This window comes from Lepidochelys kempii, chromosome 4 (assembly GCF_965140265.1).
Source record: "Lepidochelys kempii isolate rLepKem1 chromosome 4, rLepKem1.hap2, whole genome shotgun sequence".
Lineage (NCBI taxonomy): Eukaryota > Metazoa > Chordata > Testudines > Cheloniidae > Lepidochelys > Lepidochelys kempii.
In genome coordinates this window covers 79,719,857-79,737,309 of record NC_133259.1, presented here as the reverse complement: position 1 = coordinate 79,737,309, position 17,453 = coordinate 79,719,857, and the positions used below count along the sequence as shown (strand labels likewise).

The 17,453-nt window shown below is 41.6% G+C and overlaps 1 protein-coding gene across 1 annotated transcript in view; it reads left to right on the top strand.

Moving 5' to 3' along the window:
- The window catches only part of LOC140910980 (EF-hand calcium-binding domain-containing protein 6-like), a 91,234-nt gene extending 76,939 nt beyond the window's left edge, over nt 1-14,295 (top strand). The window contains exons 13-18 of the mRNA XM_073343190.1: nt 2,923-3,064; nt 4,887-5,011; nt 5,483-5,726; nt 8,225-8,397; nt 10,916-11,084; nt 12,328-14,295. Of these exons, the coding sequence (XP_073199291.1) occupies nt 2,923-3,064; nt 4,887-5,011; nt 5,483-5,726; nt 8,225-8,397; nt 10,916-11,084; nt 12,328-12,585 (1,111 nt within the window). The 3' untranslated portion in view covers nt 12,586-14,295. The remainder of the gene's footprint in view (nt 1-2,922; nt 3,065-4,886; nt 5,012-5,482; nt 5,727-8,224; nt 8,398-10,915; nt 11,085-12,327) is intronic.
- The last annotated feature ends 3,158 nt before the right edge of the window (nt 14,296-17,453 follow it).

Below are 17,453 nucleotides of genomic sequence, written 5' to 3'. Positions count from 1 at the left end.
TACACACTATCACAGCAAAGCACATTACACAAAATCTGGCTCAAGCTCCAACAGGTTCTGCAGGTTCATTTAGTGCTGCACAGTTCTCTGGCAGCGTATATAATATTGTAACATCTCAGAAGGCTGTCTTACAGGTTTCAAGGTTTCAGAAGACAAATAGCAATAGGACTATTGGCATTTTTACTGATTTAATTCAATCCCTCAAATAAAATGTTGAGTTAATATTTTAGTGATAAGCAGGGCTGTTGGGTGCCCAAGGTTTTCAGGTGAGTCCTGGAAATTTTGGCCATGAGCCTTAAATTTAATATTTAATAGTATGGGAAAATATCACACTGTTCAGTGGCCTAATTACCATCCATTCCTCTTAGTTGACATAAAGACATTTATTTTGGGATGAAGGTGAAAGCTCTGAGAATGACCAAAACATGAGGAATATTTTGAGAGAAGCGGGCAAATGTGTTGTATGCCTTGGCGCTCTTTATAAGCCTGCATCTCTGCTTAAACTCAGGTGAGATTTCAGTTCTCATGGAGCAGTGCAGTTTTACAAACTCTGACACCAGCTGTTGACATTTGCTGTGATGAACCATCTCTTATTAGTACCTTCAACCCTTGGGGGATTTAATCAAGAGATTTACTTACCAGATACAGTCAAACTCCAAATATTTCTCTATAGGACACAAAACCAGCAGGACTTCCCATCACAGGGCATTAACTGATGTGATGCTATCGTTTTCAATATGTATAACTTCTTGCCTTCAACCCCCATGCTGAGTTCTTGTGTTCCTTTTTCCCCAAGGTCATGTCCTACACAGAATCCCCACTGTGACTTTGCTCTTCTGGGTCAACAGCAACATGAGATGACAATTTTCACCCTTTATTATTACTAGTCTAAACTTGGGAGAAAATAAGATTCCTATCTATTACATCTTCAGGTCTCATCTTACAGGAGACAGGGTGGAATATAAAGACTGACCTACTGCAAGACTTTAGACGTCCTGTGCCTTTAAGAGAGGGGTAGCAAGGATGGCATCTGAGCTGTCTCTGTAACTTTCACAGATTGTAGCTGTTTTCTTCCAAATAGTAAACGTGATATGAAGAGCAGCTGGCAAAGGCTTCTTATATTTCTTCTAATGGCAGCACTGGAAATATTTCATGTGTATATAAAAGCATCCATGTAAACAACTGTTGTTTTCTGCAACTATTGTAAGTTTCAGTAAAACTTATTAAGTACTGTTTCTCTTTCTTTTTTTGAGAAAAGAAAAATCCTGCATTTTCTGCTATTTCCCAAGAGGCTTTTTATCTGTTTAAATCAACTAGGGATTTTTCACATATTGACATAAGCATTCATTTGCTAATTTGCCGGACATTAAACTGCATGGCGCCTCCCCGGTGTTCTTGAATGAGACTGAAATACTTGGGTGCTTAGTGCTGCTCAGACGCCTCATCGTTCCAAGTACACATATGGTTTTTCCTCCTCTATCTCCTAGATAAAAGTCACTGTTTGATCGCCTTAAGGAAAAGAATGAGTTAAATGGACCAATATTCTAGCCTTGGCTCTAAAACTGGGCCTTTTCAGAAACTCCTCAGCACCTGCAGCAGCTAAGTCATTTGCACACACATAAATAAATAAATTAACAATGAATAAATAATTTAATCCCAGCACACAATGCCACCTTGCAGATTTGATCCTTTGCTCCCAGTGAATTTGTCCATTCCTAATTCTTTTTGATAAAGTCCTCAGATACTTGCTGACTGTCAGGCTAATTTTCTTATTGTTTTCGCTTGATTAGTTCTGTATGACCTAAGGTCGCCCCTAAAATCCACATCTCTCGTGAAGACTCCGAAAGGCCTTCTTTTTTTCAAAAGGATGGAAAGTGCCTGCCATTTCTCCGGACAAAAGCCTGGAAGGTTTTCAGTTATCAGCCTCCTGAAGCAGCCCTTTCGCTCACCCAAGCGCAAAAAAAACTCATTAGGGAGCACCTTTCTTTCTGGCCTCTTTATCTAATGCATGTAGGGTTTACGTATGTCAAGATTTTTAGGTTTTGGATGAATTTGGACTGTCTCCCCTTTAACCCTGCTGGTGTAGCTGTGCCCACCATGTAGGTTGCCTATATCTCTGTGTTCTAAACTGTCTTGAGAATCTTGATGTTTTTAAAATCTATTTTACAGCCTGCTATGTGGTAAATGACACACATTTCGAGAAACGCACTCTGTGAAGGTGACATTGCACAGTTAGAAAGTCAGGACGGGTTGCCAGTCACTGGTGGAGGTTCTGTCTCGACTCTCAGCATTTTTCACTTTGGGATTTATTTTTCTGAAAGCTTTTTTTATCTGAGTTTTAGTCACACAACTCCTGTTAAAGCCAAAGGGATTTGCATGACTAAAACCCTGCACCTCACTTTGAAAATGCACCTAGTCTTGGTTAGATTGTACCCTGCCCCATTGATCCCAGTACAGGAGCTAAGCCCACATACAGTCCTTACGCTTGGCGAAGAGCAGTGGCTGTGTGAGGCTAAATGCACAACACCTCCTGGAGCTCCCACTGGGGAGAGTATAATGCACAAGCCACCCCTTCCAAGTACACTGCGTGTGTGCCCTGCAGGGGTAGGAGGCACTCTCCCAGGCTTATGCATGGGGTAAATCAGAGTGGCATTTGGCCACCTGTATTATCCATGAAAACCATACAATCAAATATACAGCAATATAATGCTTATATTTACCCCTTTAAGAACATCATAGCATGAAGCCATATAGGCAGGTAGTATTGTGAAATAGTTGTGTTGGCTACCCCGCGTTGGACATTTTCCTGGATTTTGACACATTGACAAGGGGACAGGCAGGGCACTAGGGTTAACTATTCTTGTAAGACACCAGTGGGTGATAGGGCAAGAGGCAGGCTAAATTAACAGTCTTCTCTTTCAGCAGAGGGTTGCCTAGTCTCTTTGATGAAAAATCTGTAACAAATTCTGCGTGTGAGCCTAACGAAGACAAAGATGGGCAGAAACGGAAACAAAATATCCCTAACCAGAAAGTGAAATACACCTGTGGAAGAACTCCAATGCAGGTACAGGCAACACACACACAACCTGTTATTGTAACCCTACCGTTTTTGCGTTTTTTTCCAGAGAGAGCACCTTATAGAATCATAGAAACATAGGGCTGGAAAGGCCCTCGAGAAGTCAGTAATTAACTGATGCTTATCCTGATCTGACCCCTTCTTGATCAAAATTCTGCAAGAAAGCTAAGAACTGTATTCTGGATGGCAGCCAAGGACCACCTGTCCTAGTTGTCCTAACTTCAGAGGCATATTCTAGTCTCCTCACTTGGTTTGTGAAACCCAGTCAGGGCTGGCCTTACCATGAGGCGAACTGAGGTGGGCACCTCAGGTGCCAGACTGTGGGGGGGAGCCACAGAGTTTCAGCCCAAGCAAGGGGTCATGGGGCGTCATTTGAGCTCCCCGCCTCAGGTACCAAAATGTTATGGGCCGGCCCTGAACCCAGTGTTTTGTCCTTAGGTCCTCCCTGGTTTCACTGCAGACTGGGCCGTGTGGGAGGGTTTCTTCCATTCTGTCTTTATGGTGGTGACAATAGATTCAGTTACTCACACAGGAATGCACGTGTCCCTACACAGAGCTGCCATTTCTAATGGAACAAAATGTGCTCAAGAGGCAGAGACATAAATCCTGGAGTAATTTCACTGGAATCAGTGGTGTTACACCTGGATTTATAGCCATGCAAATGAGAGCAAAATGTAGGCCCCATCTTATTTGCCTGTAAAATGCCATACACATCTATGGTACTATATAAATAATAATAAGAGCAGACATTCTATAGAACCTCCTCTGCACATTGAAATGGTGTTGTCAGGTAGGGGGAAATGTCAGAGGTTGTGGTCCAGATACAGCTACTGTGCACCCTGCTAACTCCTGATCTTATAAACACTTTTGAATATTCTCATGAATAAAATCAAGCAACTCGTATGCATAAAGTTAAGTGTGTGGGTAAGTTAGTAGTTTTCAACTTGTGGTCCATGAACCTCTGCGCATCTGCAGACTGTGTATAAGATTTCCAAAGGGGACTGTACCTCCATTTGAAAATTTTTAATGGTCTGCAAATGCAAAAAGGTTGAAAACCACTGGGGTAAGTGTTTGCAGGATCAGGCCATAGGTTGTAATACTGTTGCTCCTGGCACAAGTCATCTGTATGGGAACTCATGGCCAGCCAGCATACAGAGAAAAATAATACTAATACTGAAATTGAGGGGACTAGTCCGTAAATAAAATGAAGGAAATAAATTCTCATGTAAATGTTTGCTGGACTGAGCCCTGTGGCATTTTAATTTGATAGAATGAATGAGGGAGTGAGAGAGAAAAAAATTAGTGCTGGAAAGCTGTAGATATAATTTACCTAGAGGTCTCCAAGGGATATCAAAATGTTATTACACATGAAAATTAGAAACAAAACTGGAGATATGGCGCAGTTACTAAAGTAACAAGTGTATAGGAGCACAGAATGCACAGTCCAACTTAAACCAAGGTTTCCCATTCAATAGCAGCCTTCTCTAGCTGCTAAGCAGTTGGAGTGGGAATTTGTGTAGATGTTTAGATATTTGCCAGCTGAATAGCTGTAAAATTCATGTAACTCTTAATTGTACTTGGGTTTCCATGCTCAGTGGAAAAGTCCTGAGGCTGCATCCTGCCCAATAACATAATTCCTATGAACTCTGGAGGGAGTAGTGAAATCATGCTGTTGTGAGACCATAGTCACCAATTACTAGAGAGCGCCTTGTTTGAAAGAAAAACTCCAGGAGCCGTTTGTGTTAGGATAATTACAGATAAAGTCTCACTGTTTATAAACCTTCACATCTTTCTCCTTTTTCCCCCCAAGCTGTTCAAGATTATTAAAAGCTTGCTAAATAAACACTACCAAGCAATAGAGAAAGAGTTTGAAGATTTAGATGAAATGAACTCCCGGCGCCTCACTCAGGAGACTATGTACCTTCTCTTGAAGAGGTAAGAAGACTGGCTTCTGAGGCTTCTGGGAAGACTTGGGGCTAGATCCTTGGCTGATGGTGACTTCCATGGAGTTACACTCATTTCCACCAGCTGAAGACCTGACCCGGAGGCAGGGACGCTGGAACAATGTGTATAGTGGGGGTGCTGAGAGCCACTGAACCAAACTGTAAACCCTTTATATAATAGAAACCACTTCAAACCAGCACCCCTAGTACCAGCACCTATGCCCAGAGGGCTTTTTCCAGCAAGCAATAACAATCTTTCATCATTTTACCATTCTGCTATCTCTTGTGTATAGCTAAAGTCCTTACTCAGCAAAACTCCCAATGGCGCACTGGAAGTTTGCTGAGTAAGCACTTTGAGATTTGACCAGTACACAGAATAACTTTCTGCTTTTCCTCTTACTAGTTGTTGTTACTATTGTTGCTACTGTCATTACATTTGTCTCTTTCAATGTTTTGATGCAAGGTTTGACATCCGACCTGAAATAACTCGAGGTGAAATCCACAGGCTGTGGGACACTTTAATTACAAATCAGGACAATACCCTTGACTTCATGGAGTTCGTGAGACATTTTGGATACTCCCCCAGCTCTTCATGTTTCCCCAATGCCAAGATTAGTCCACCCAGAAAAGGGGACAATAATTTCAGGCTGTGTTCTAAAAAGCTCAGCTGTGATTCTGATATACTGGTGGACAGGGTGCGAGCAAAAGTAAGCTATTCCAGTTAAAAGAAGTAATACCAGTTGTGATTAAATTCCAGAAGTGTGTGTAGTTACATTATTCCTAAAATATAAATAAAATTGGTAAGTTGTTACTTAAATTCCAAAGTAGGCATCTAGTGCATGATCAGAAATCTGCAAACTTTTTTCTTTGAAATGCATGATGTTGAGTTTTGTTATGTGTACGGAGAAAAATGTATAAAATTAACACTACCCAACAACCAAACAAAATGATGGTGTGTTTAAAAGAAAGCACAGCCCAGAAATTTTTTTTCTAATAAAAGGAAACAAGATATTTGTGTGGGACAGGTTGCAAATGGATTGTGTCTGTGTGCACAGTATCTATTTGTGATGGGAAGTCAGGTTTCAGGTCCCTGCATGGAAATGAAGAGCTGCTGTGCTGGCTCATGCTGGCAGCCAGACCAGATAGGTTTCATTACCTTTAATTTAGGAAAACACAAGGTGGACAGTCTCCAAGGCAAGAGGGGAGCTGAGTTGTGGGACAAGAGGCCTTGCCAGGTCAAACCCTAGAAACAGCCAACTCAGGAGGAAGCTCGGGCTATAGTTTGTGTGTATTTAAGTTAAGAATAAAGAAAATCCAGGAATGGAGGGGTAAAACTGGGATTGAGTGTTGGATACTACTCTAGGGTGTATGTGTTGGGACTGGGGTGAAGACTGCCCATTCACACTATCTCTTAGTGCCATAGTACTGTGGGACCAAAGACCCAAGTTACCTGGTCTTCCTTGCTATGGAGGAGGGCTGGAAATCATACAAGTACCATCCAGAGTAAATCAGCAATATGAATGGGATGGTTGAGGCCACAAAGATTCCATATCATTTCGTCCACACACTGAAATGTGGAATTTGCATTCACATGTATTTTTTTAACTTTGCACTCATGGTGGGTGTGGTAAATGCCAGACGAGCAAGATGGCCATACTCTGCATCGTCTTTCATAAACCGCAGACAGGGTGTTGATGGCCCTGTTACCACTGCCTTCCTTGAATACCCCCTCCATGTTGTGAAACAAATGTATACGCTTAAAAGGGGGTTGGAGCTGACTGGGATCATGTTACAGCCTGGCACCTGTAGGCACTGAGCTGTCATATAGGTGAGGCTGGAGGAGTACCCTCCCTTTTTTGCCTTTCACCTTTCCCCTGCAGATCCAGGGGTTTGCCCTGGCCCTCCACACTGAATTTAAAAAGAAAGTGTTGTCCTGATAATTGTTATCATGTCTCTCCAGCCAGAGGGCATATCAGTTGGAAACTCTGTTGTGTTGAAGCTCAGTTTTCAGAACTCCCTGCTTTTTCATTCCCACTGAAAGGATGATTTGGTTAAGAAATTGACCATGAGCACTTCATGCCTGGAATGGCTGGATGACAGCTCTGTCGTTTTTGTCCTCTTGCTATATATATCTCTCAAATTAAATTTAACTTTACAACACTTTACAGTCATGTTTTTTTCCCAAGGAGAGAACAAAAACACAGGTGTAACTAAGAGCAGAATTTGGCCTTCACCCATCAAGTTCAGATGAAGATCTCACTTTTAAGTATTAGATTTGTAGGTTTGCTAACCATAGAAATGTCACGGGAACAAATCTTTTTCTCATGCATGCCACTGACAGAGATTGTGGATGTCTCGTTGGCGGGTGATAACATCGTCAATCAGGTGCAATTGTTTGGACCCTGGGTGCATCCATGTCATTTTATATTTATCATTTTACCTAAAGATGGTGTTAGTGATGAGCAGACTGTGTTCTGCACATTTACACAAGAAGAGGAGTCCATTGATATTCATCTTTCCCACTCCATATCGTCCTATCACACCTCTCCAGTCACTAATGATGATGATGAGATTTGATAAGATGTTAATGGGATGAGAGTTGTGAAGAAAACCTGTGCAGGAAATTTTTAAGTGAGACAGCCGTTGCACAGGGGCAGTCCCACTCTCTCGGCTGTGGAAACCAGATTCCAACAGCATGAAGAATCGTGACGGCTGGGGACTTCCTTAACTGCAGTGGGTGACCGGGACACCTTCCGTGCCTTGTCATGCTCTCTGTGCCCCACAGCACATTGCTGAACCACCTTCTTGGCCTGTGAATCACAAATTGATTTCCTCCACTCAGTCCACTGGAACAATCTTCGCATGCTAGAGAAAGGCAGTTTCCCCTCTCTCTCCGAGGACAAAAGACCTATCGACTACCCTCACTGGTAAATCTAAAGTAACCCTACAGAGGTTAATGCAGTTTTCTGGATGTGCTAAACTAAAAGTTGTCACTAAAAGCAGAAAATCTGTCCTATTGACTCTATAACTCCAGAATTTGTCCCACCCATTTCTTTAGAAAAAAATAAACCTCTAGATGCAGGAGGATTAGAGCAGGAATGCTGCATTCTGGTTACTGCATGAGGAGTATACACTGCAGTGTTAGTCAGAGCATTGGGTGTAGATCCTAAACGCTACAGGATTTTATGTGGTTTGTTTTTTGTAGGTGGAGTATTTGTGGGATGATCTAAAGAAAGAGTTTGAAGACCTAGACCCCTACCATACAGGCTTTGTAAGCAAGGAGGAATTTAAAGATATTTTGACTGAGCTCTGTGTGCATCTTAATGAGTATGAATGTGAAATGCTGGGACAGAAATTTGAAAGCAATGGAGATGGATGGTAAGTTAAACTTGGAAAAAGAGTTAAAGTAAGTTGGTCTATAAACGTTTATATGGTATCTAAATGGAAGTCTATAACACTGAACAAACAATAGTGAGTGTTAGATACTGTAAGTGGCACAATAGGTTAATGCATGTTTTTTCAAATTCTTGCTTAGTTCATTTGATTTTCCTGTTCTAGCCTTTGTTCAGCTGGACATTTTGTCCAAATCACAAAAATTAAGACTCAGTGTCACTGAATTTGCAAGTCTCTGCTCAAAAGAAAATCAGGTCTGGAATAGAATGGGTTTAGCAAGTCACTGGAAGAGTTGTGTTAGTGCAGGTGATGTGAAAATTTACTATCTGTGTAGTGGCTGAGCTCTTGACAAAGCTATTAGTGCGGTGTGTTTGTGAGCAGCAAAATGCATCCAAACCATTCACAATGACCTTTTTAAAACTAACAAATAATTATTTTCCGAAGTAAAGTTTTTGCGACCCACCTGTCACATGGCAGCCTTACCTTTCAAATGCATCCCTCTGAATGAGAAAGATAATGAACCTCCAAACCAAGGCCTACTGTAGTCTTAAAATTAGAGCTAATATGAGCTTTGACTTTAATAAAATAAGCCTGATAATCTGAATTTCTAACCCATATTTCCCCTCCTCCAGGTACAAAATAAAATTCTGCCTTTGTATTAGTACAAAAATTCAAATTCCCTGTGTGCAAAGAATCACTGTTCCTCTCAGTGATGTTTCAGGGTCAACATTCCGTAACAGTGATGTGGGAAGTTCATATTTTTTTAAAACCTAGATTACACTAGAAAAGGTTTCCTGGTCTAGCCCTTCAGGTATAACTATACTGGCAAACCCACCTATTGCAGATGAAGCTTATGCTGGCAAAAAAAGTGCTTTTGCTGGTATAATTTATACCAGCTCCCTGAGGAAAGTGAGCTGTACCTGCAAAAGCACTTTTATGCTGGTATAAGCACATCTACGGTAGGGCTTTTGCCAGCATAGTAATGCTGTAAAAAATTAACACATTGCTATACTGGCAAAAGATTTTAATGTAGACTTGGCCTAGTATTATTTCAAACTCTGACAGCAGACTCAGCAACACACATTGGTTTACATTCTCCTTGTTCTTCTGGCTGTGACCATAACTAGTAACTTAATTTTCTATATATAACCATAAGCTTAGGGAAAAAAAAGCTGAAAAAAACCAACAGTAAAATCTGCAAGATGACCTGATTTCCAGGGAATTCACATCAAATAATATGTGTTATAATAATAATAATATAATATAATGTGTTTCATTACTTAATCACATAACATTGAGAAGTCTAACATAAATGCAATTTCATGCCTGACTTCTGGGGATTCCGTGTGTTTAAAATCAGAACCTCAAGTTTCATTGTTTTTGGGTTTTGCACTGAATATAAACAATGACATAATATAAGGTCATAAGCGAGTAAATAAATGATATTAGCTGTGGGCTAGACAGTGACAGGCTGTATGCTTTTTTAAAAGTTAGGGGTAAAATCCTTGCTCCATTGAAGTTAATGGCAAAACTCCCACAGACTTCAGTGGAGCTAGGATTTCACTCTAGGGTTTTTTCTAAACCATTTCCTTCTGTCTTTACCTCACACTCTCCTTTATTTCCTTCCCTGCACAGGACAAGAATGTCCTGGTTTCTCCATCCTCAAGGAGCAACTCTTTACTCGACATGCTTCTACCCCTCACTGTATATCTGACCTCGTCTTTGTGTGTGTTGCGCTCCCCCTCATCTAAGCTTCACTTCGCCAATATTGCCAACCTTACCACCCTTTTTGTCTGCTTCTCCCAGAACTGTCTCCAGGCTTTCTTTCACTTATGGAACGCCCTTCTGGATCTGGTCTGCACAGCCACTGCCCTCTCCTTTTTTACATCCTTCTTGAAAACCCACTTCTTTCATGATGCTTGCAAGAAATTTGCCAGGTAGTTAGCCTACTCCTTAATTCTCTCCACGTGTCCCACTTTAAAGTATTACTTGCTTCACCATGTTGTGCACTAACTTTTGCAGAATAACTGCTTCATCTTAATAACGTTGCCCCTGACTTTCCTCTCCTTTCCTTCCTTATTCTCTTCTTACCCTTCATTGAATCTTGTCTGAAATGAATTTGTAAGTTCTGCGGGGTAGAGATGTCCTTTTTCTGTATTGGATGGAGCCTCTTCACATTTTGGGTCCTGTTAAAATAAAATATAATAATAATATAAGCAGATGTAACATTGGACTGTAAGGAACACATTTACAAGATGGACTTTATATCTGCAGCCACAGAATTGCATGCTTAGTTATGCAGAATAGGTGGCTAGATGTCCAACTACTTGATTTGCATGGGCACATATGGAGATTATGCATGGAAGTGGTCACATACACAAGATTTAAGTACACAGATTTTGAGGATGATAGAAAATTTGGAACACTATTCAAATGGAGAAGATGAATTAAGATACCATGCAGGTAGTTTTGTAGAAACTTATGAACATATTTTTTCTTTAAGTGTTTCATACCTGGAGTTTCTGAAGCCCTTTGCTTTAAGTAGACAAAGATGGAAGAATGGGAATAACATGGCTGCTGTTATGCAGGCATCTCAGGGTGAGATAGATCAATCCCACACGGGAACGCAGACTGCAGAGCTGGGTGGTCTGACAACCAGACTACAAAAAAAGGTATGATGGCTGTCATGGCTAGTGGCTTTACTTTTAAATGTGAATTCTTGTCCATTTTAAATGGCTTAGCTATCGAATATAAAAGTCCAGTGATCAACTGTGCTAGAACATACTCATAATGTATTGGCTTTATCTGCCAGCTGGTAGCCAGACACTAGAACAATCATCAAAGTTCTCTGCTCAGTGGCAGAACTTGCTATGTCTGCAGTCTGCATATGTTTACAAATGAGGCGGATCCTTATTGTCCATGGCCAGCGGCTTTATCAAATGAGATGAAGTAGGAGCTTTACTTTGGCTGAGTCAGTAGGAGCTGTACTACACTCGTCTCGATTTGATGTTGCACTTTATGTTTTACCTTGGACATTGGTGGTACCTTTGAAATATCTGCGGTAGATGAATTAGAATACTTAGTAGGCAAACACAGATAACCTGTGCCAGTGCATACATAATACTTTACTTTTAGGCAGACCCCCGCAGTGTTTGAGATCATGCCACTATTATCCAAGTACGGAGCATATTTTTTCTTGTGGTATGATGTTGAGATCCTGTATGACAGCTTCAGGAACTTCCACTTGTCAAGAATGAAATGATGATAAGGAAGAATCCTTGAAAGAAAATACCACAAGGATGAGTTATGGAAGGGACAGGATGAGTTACATCTCCAATAAAGGCCAACCAATAAAACATTTTTCAGGAATTGTGCCTAGCCCACGTTCAGGGGGAAAAGCGGGGGAAGTCTCCTTGGCGCTGTTCACTTTCCCCCCACCATTGTACTCTTATGAGAGCCAGCCACAGCTGAGCCTGGAGGCCAAGATTTTCAAACTTGGGTCCCTAAAGTTAGACTCATAAATCCATATTGGGTGTCTACATAAGTGACCTGATTTGTCAAATTGCCACTGACCTCAGTTAGATATTTGAAAATGGGGCCACTTATTAAAGCAAAAATTTTCAAAAATGGCTGCCTGAAGTTATGCTTCTATGCCCATAGTTAGAAGCCTAAATGTTTGTAAAGCAATTTGAGGCCCTTGGGGGAAAGAAAGCTATCAAAGTGCAAATTATATTATGTGAACCTTTCCTGTGTGAGTGTGCAGGTACGTACAACAAAGCATGCTACTGCATACCTCACAATTTGTTAGTTCAGATGAAATATTAAGAGGGACATTGTGCCTCACAGTACGTAATGATTTAGTTGTTATTTCACTGTGGTAATTCAACATCCCAATTGTTTTCTTTCTGGCTGTAGTTACGAGGGGACTGGAAGACCCTTCGAAGAGCTTTTAAGAAGCTGGATATTTACAGCAATGGCTACCTCTCTTTGCCAGAATTCAGATCTGTCCTGAAGCTCTGTAAACTTCTGCTAGATGAAGATGAGGTTTACCACATTTTATCTAAGTTTGATCCCAACCTGGATGGGCGAATTGATTACAAGTCCTTTTTGGAAGAAACTTGCAAAAAAGGCCAACCACGTACAGCCAAAAAATCTACTGCAAACCCACAATAAAATAATGTAGAATATTCTTGTGAGTAGAAGCGGAAGAATGGTGTCTGCATGCTCCCGGCTAAGTCATTTGCTTCTCTTTGTAGTGTGCATCACTGCTTTGTGTCTTTTGGCTACTCATGAGTTGCCCACTGTATTACCAGTTGTTTTGTAGGGGGATAATAAAAACTGTGAGAGCAGAGAATGAAGCTGAGTATTAAATACTGTACTATATTTAAAATGTAATTCAAGCTGTTACTAAGAAAACTAACATTCTGAAAAGCAGAGGGAAGGATGCAGCTTAGAGAGATGCTAATTTTTAAGAAAATAAAACTTTCGGTGAAGGTAATGCATGGATTTTTGCTGTGTAGGATGCAATGACAATGGGAAAGAGTCCCTTTGATTTCACTGGGAGTTGGATCAGGTCCTTTGTATGTGTTAGCCAGAATTTGGCCCTTAATATAAACACACATTTTCTTGCTTAGTTGTCTTTTCTTTTTTCTTACAAACATAGTTTCTCCACAAAGTACAACAGGCAGAGGACCCAATTCTGCAGCAGCTCTGCACATGACTTCACTGAACCTTCCCTGCTCAAAGCAGCTGTATGTTTAGACCCATGTTATTTATCTGTTTCTTTTTGTAGTACAAATACATTTTCATAATTATGTAAACGCATAGTTGGTTTGGTTAAATAAATATCTGGACTCACTTAAATATGTGTCATTTGTCCACTCAGTACATAGGACCAAATTCACTGCTGGTGTAATTCCACTAAAGAGACTTCTTATGTATATAAATACAGTTCCACTGATTTCAGTGAAGCTTTGCTGATTTACATTAGCTGAGGATCTGGCCAGGCATGTCTATGCAAAGGTATTGCCATGGGTGAGGAGACCTTTTTGGTTTGCTTTGAACACACTCTTCCCCTGCAGCTACTCACTTGAAATCCATCATAAATAAAAATGTTCATTATTATCCTGTGATGTGTTGGTTTTGTTGGTTTTGCAGGATCTTTGCTGTCTATGTATTCTGGGAATCATACAGGAAAAGATTAATTCGTGCTGTAGCTCCTTTTCCAAATTCTTTTCCCTGCTTGCTATCTCATAGTGTACGTCAAACCTACCCTCAGCTATACCGGTATAACCCTATTGTGTCCAATGGGTTTGTACTATCTAATTTACCTTGGTGGGATTGCACAGCTATAAATGAGTTTTGGCCCTAGTGTGAGCAGGAAGAAAAACCAGCTCATTCCCCAGCAGTTGGGATGACTCTGCAGTGCCAACGGGAGTAAGAAGCAGTTTAAAAAAAATATTTTTACAATAAAGTGAGAAGGTCTAACTCTGATTACACACCATGGGGCAGATCCTCAACTGGTGTAAATTGTCATAGCTCTATTAAAATCAATGGAGCTGTGACAATTTACACCAGCTGAGGATATTTGTTGAGTTAAGGCCCTGATTCATCACTGAGGTCCCTGCATTTGTGTGAAGCACCTGCAGGATGGTGTCTGCTTTTCTGTACCTAGTATGAATTAGAACTGCAGTGTAAGCTTTTATATTGTTACAGTAATGAATAATGAAGTTACCTTCCAACTTTTCATTGAACGAGCAAAAAATACACATTTCTGTTAACAAAAAAGCATTTATTGTTAATCTAACTGCACTAATCTTAATAGAGGTGATGAAATATCATGCATGTTTAAAGATTTTGTATTGCTGTAATTTCAAAATTAGCATTACAGGGTTTACTTTCAAAATGAACCTGGATTTAACATTTTCGGTCTCAGTCACATTGAACTTTCCAAATAAAAGTCTGTTTTTTTTACATAGCAACTGGATGAAACTGAAAGTTCCTATCACTCTCTCAGTCCATTCATTACATGCCATGCTAATGTGTACAGGGTGGCGTGTAGGTCAACATGTGCTATGCCGTATGCCATACTTTATTTTACCCATGTGACTGTGAAAATACATCTGGTACATTTTGCCATTGTTACATGTTATCTAATAAAAAGGGGGCAAGAGTGTTGTTTCTGAGACAGCCTTAGGTCTTGATTCTCTTACCAGTTCTGTAAGGTCAGTTTATAGAGGTGGACAAAAGTTAGGGACGAAATACATCACGACTCGAAGCAGGGAAGAAATCCATCCCCGCTTGAACCAGACAAGCAGGATTTGGACACTGAGATCTGAAGCCGCTATCCTATGAATAGCGAAGTTGTCCACCAAAAAGTCTGTATCCAGCAACCTGCCTTCTGGAGGAGAGGCCAACGAAGTATATTTCAGTTTCCAAGAGTCTATGTATATAGTGCAGACTCTTCCTGGGTAGTCACAAAGGCCTCTTGGCCTCTTCCTCCTGTGCTGGGATCACTCTATCTAATTTAAGTGTAGGTATGTTTGAGGCACTCATCACTATAACATCTGAATAATCTCTAGTTGCCTATCTCAGAGAGTGGGATAGCAGGAGAAGAAGGGTGGTCTAGTGGCTAGGTTGCTAGCCTGCAACTTAGTTAGGGGTTCTAGCCACCACTATAATATAAATAAATTAGGGATTGTTTTGTGTTAAATGACACTAAAATAATCCTTGTCTCTTCTCTGCTTGAATAAAGAATCAACAAGAATGCACACCAGTTACAGAACTGTCAAAGCACATTTTGTCAGCCACTATTCATAAAATGGACTTTTGGTCTGTACATCCACTGATGTGGGAAGGGATGGTCCAAGCTGATGAGATATAACTGCTGTCTCCAAAGGTAAAGTGGGGCTGGAGTGAAGAGAGGGGAACTTAGGAAGGATTGAGCTAATAGGCCCACAGGGTTCAGAAAAGGAATGGGGTTTTGAGGGAAGGGAGGTAGGAACATGAGAAGACAAGAGAGGAAGACCTCAAGGGCTGAGAAGTGAGATGCTGCTAGCTGAGGGAAAGGTGAGTACAATGACTGAGGCAAATTCAAGGTAATTTTTAGCCCAGCAAATGACTAATGCAGATTCTACTGTTTTGAAATTTGTGAAAATAAAAGCAATGTCTTTCAGGAAAAATATTCCTCTTCTTACATATATGAACTGCTGCAAAACAGCTTCATCTACAAAGGTAATAAGTTGAGTTGTGTCTGCACATATGTACAACTGCCAGCATTGTCCTAGTGCAGGGGCAGCTTTAGCAGGGGTTCATGGGTTTAGCTACACCCACAGAAATAATGAAACCAAGGGTGCCAAAACACCCTGTGTGCAATCCCACCTACAAAACGTGGTTGCACTGTTCCCGGTCATGTTGCTGCACAGTCAGTGTCAAAGAAGCACACTGCTGCAGGGGCCTGAAGGGCAGTATCTGACAGAGGGAGTCCTAGGGGGTTGGGTTGTGGGCTGGAAAGGAGGCGATCCCCCAACCTGGCTTGGTCTCCAGACAGCAGAGACTGGAGGGTGATGGGTGCTGGACTCATGGTAGGGCTTCTTCCTGCTCTGAGCAGCCAGGTCTGGATGCTGAGCAGAGCTGCTTCCCCCACCATGTCCCAGGTGAGGTCTTTCTCACAAGTGGGTGGCTGTGGGGTGGCCACACAGAATAGAGCCAGTCCTGTGCTGAGGCTGCGCCTTGGCCCCTCACTGGACCACATCCCCCTCCCCTGCATTTTTGGGATATGCCCAGGAGAGGTATGGTGAGACTGAGATGCCCTCTGAGTCCTGGGAGCCGTAGAGCTACAGGATCTGCATATCCATCCATCTGTCACCATGTCTGCTCTGCATGTCTGCCTGTGTCTGTCTGGGCACCCATTGAATTGGGAGGCTACATCTGCCCCAGTCCCAAAGCCAACATTAACAAACAAGAATATCAGCTTGACAGTGAACATTCCCTAGTTATGTCCTCAGTATGCTGCTGACTTGGGCTGGCCATTTGTGAAAGATATAATCCAGCTCCTATATGCTTCAACGTAGTCTACAGGAAAATGCACCCATGTTCCTCACAGTAGTACTAAGAAATGTCCAGAGCCTCCCCTCTTAGTGTGAAGCTATCCAGAAACACAGATGAAAATGACTGGGGCCCCACCAAAATATTTATACCTCAGCAGGGAAGTAAAGAGGGGCAGTGATCTGTGAACTATTGTATCATTGCCAAACACTATGGGAGAGAGAGCTCTATAGAACAGCAAAACACCATCAGCAGTGTGATAATTTCCTGAGAGAGGGAAGGGCAGTATGTATGTGAGGGAGGTGATCTCACTCATATTGTTTCCATGTGGAGTCAGTGATTTGCTCTCTCTGTGTAACATTTGACATTACTGCAGGGGATCACAATATAATACCTGCTTCTGAATGTATAAAATAGAGAGTGCTACATTGTTACTGTATTAGTACCAATTGGTAGCTGATCCTTCTTGAACATTTGCTTTAAAGTTGGGGAATGTGTCTTGTGGCTAAGGCATTGGTGTGAGACTCAAAAAATACGGGTTCAATTTTGGGGGTTTTCACAAACTTTCTGCGAACTTTCGGCAAGTCATTCAACCTCTCTGTGGCTCAGTTTCCCCCCTATATGCTGCAGATAGCACTTCCCTCATTCATAGGGGGTTGTGTGGATACATCATTAATGGTCATAAGGCACGCGGATATTACAGTGATACCGGCCATTTACTAATTTAGATAGCTAGAGAGAGAGACATCGCATCATTAGAGGACCCGCTGCTGCATGGTCTCCTACAAGAGGAAGCCTAAGTGGGGAGATGTCAAGGTGCTCTGGGTGAGCGTGGTTGTGGCTGTGTGTGTGCTAAAGGAACGTGTGTCTAGGACTGTCTGTGTGTGTCTTTGTGTGTGCCAGGGAAATGTGTGCGTCTAAGGGGTGTCTGTATGTATGCCATGGGCTTGTGTGTGTCTGTGTGTGCTGGGAGAACTGTGTATTTGCGTTGCACT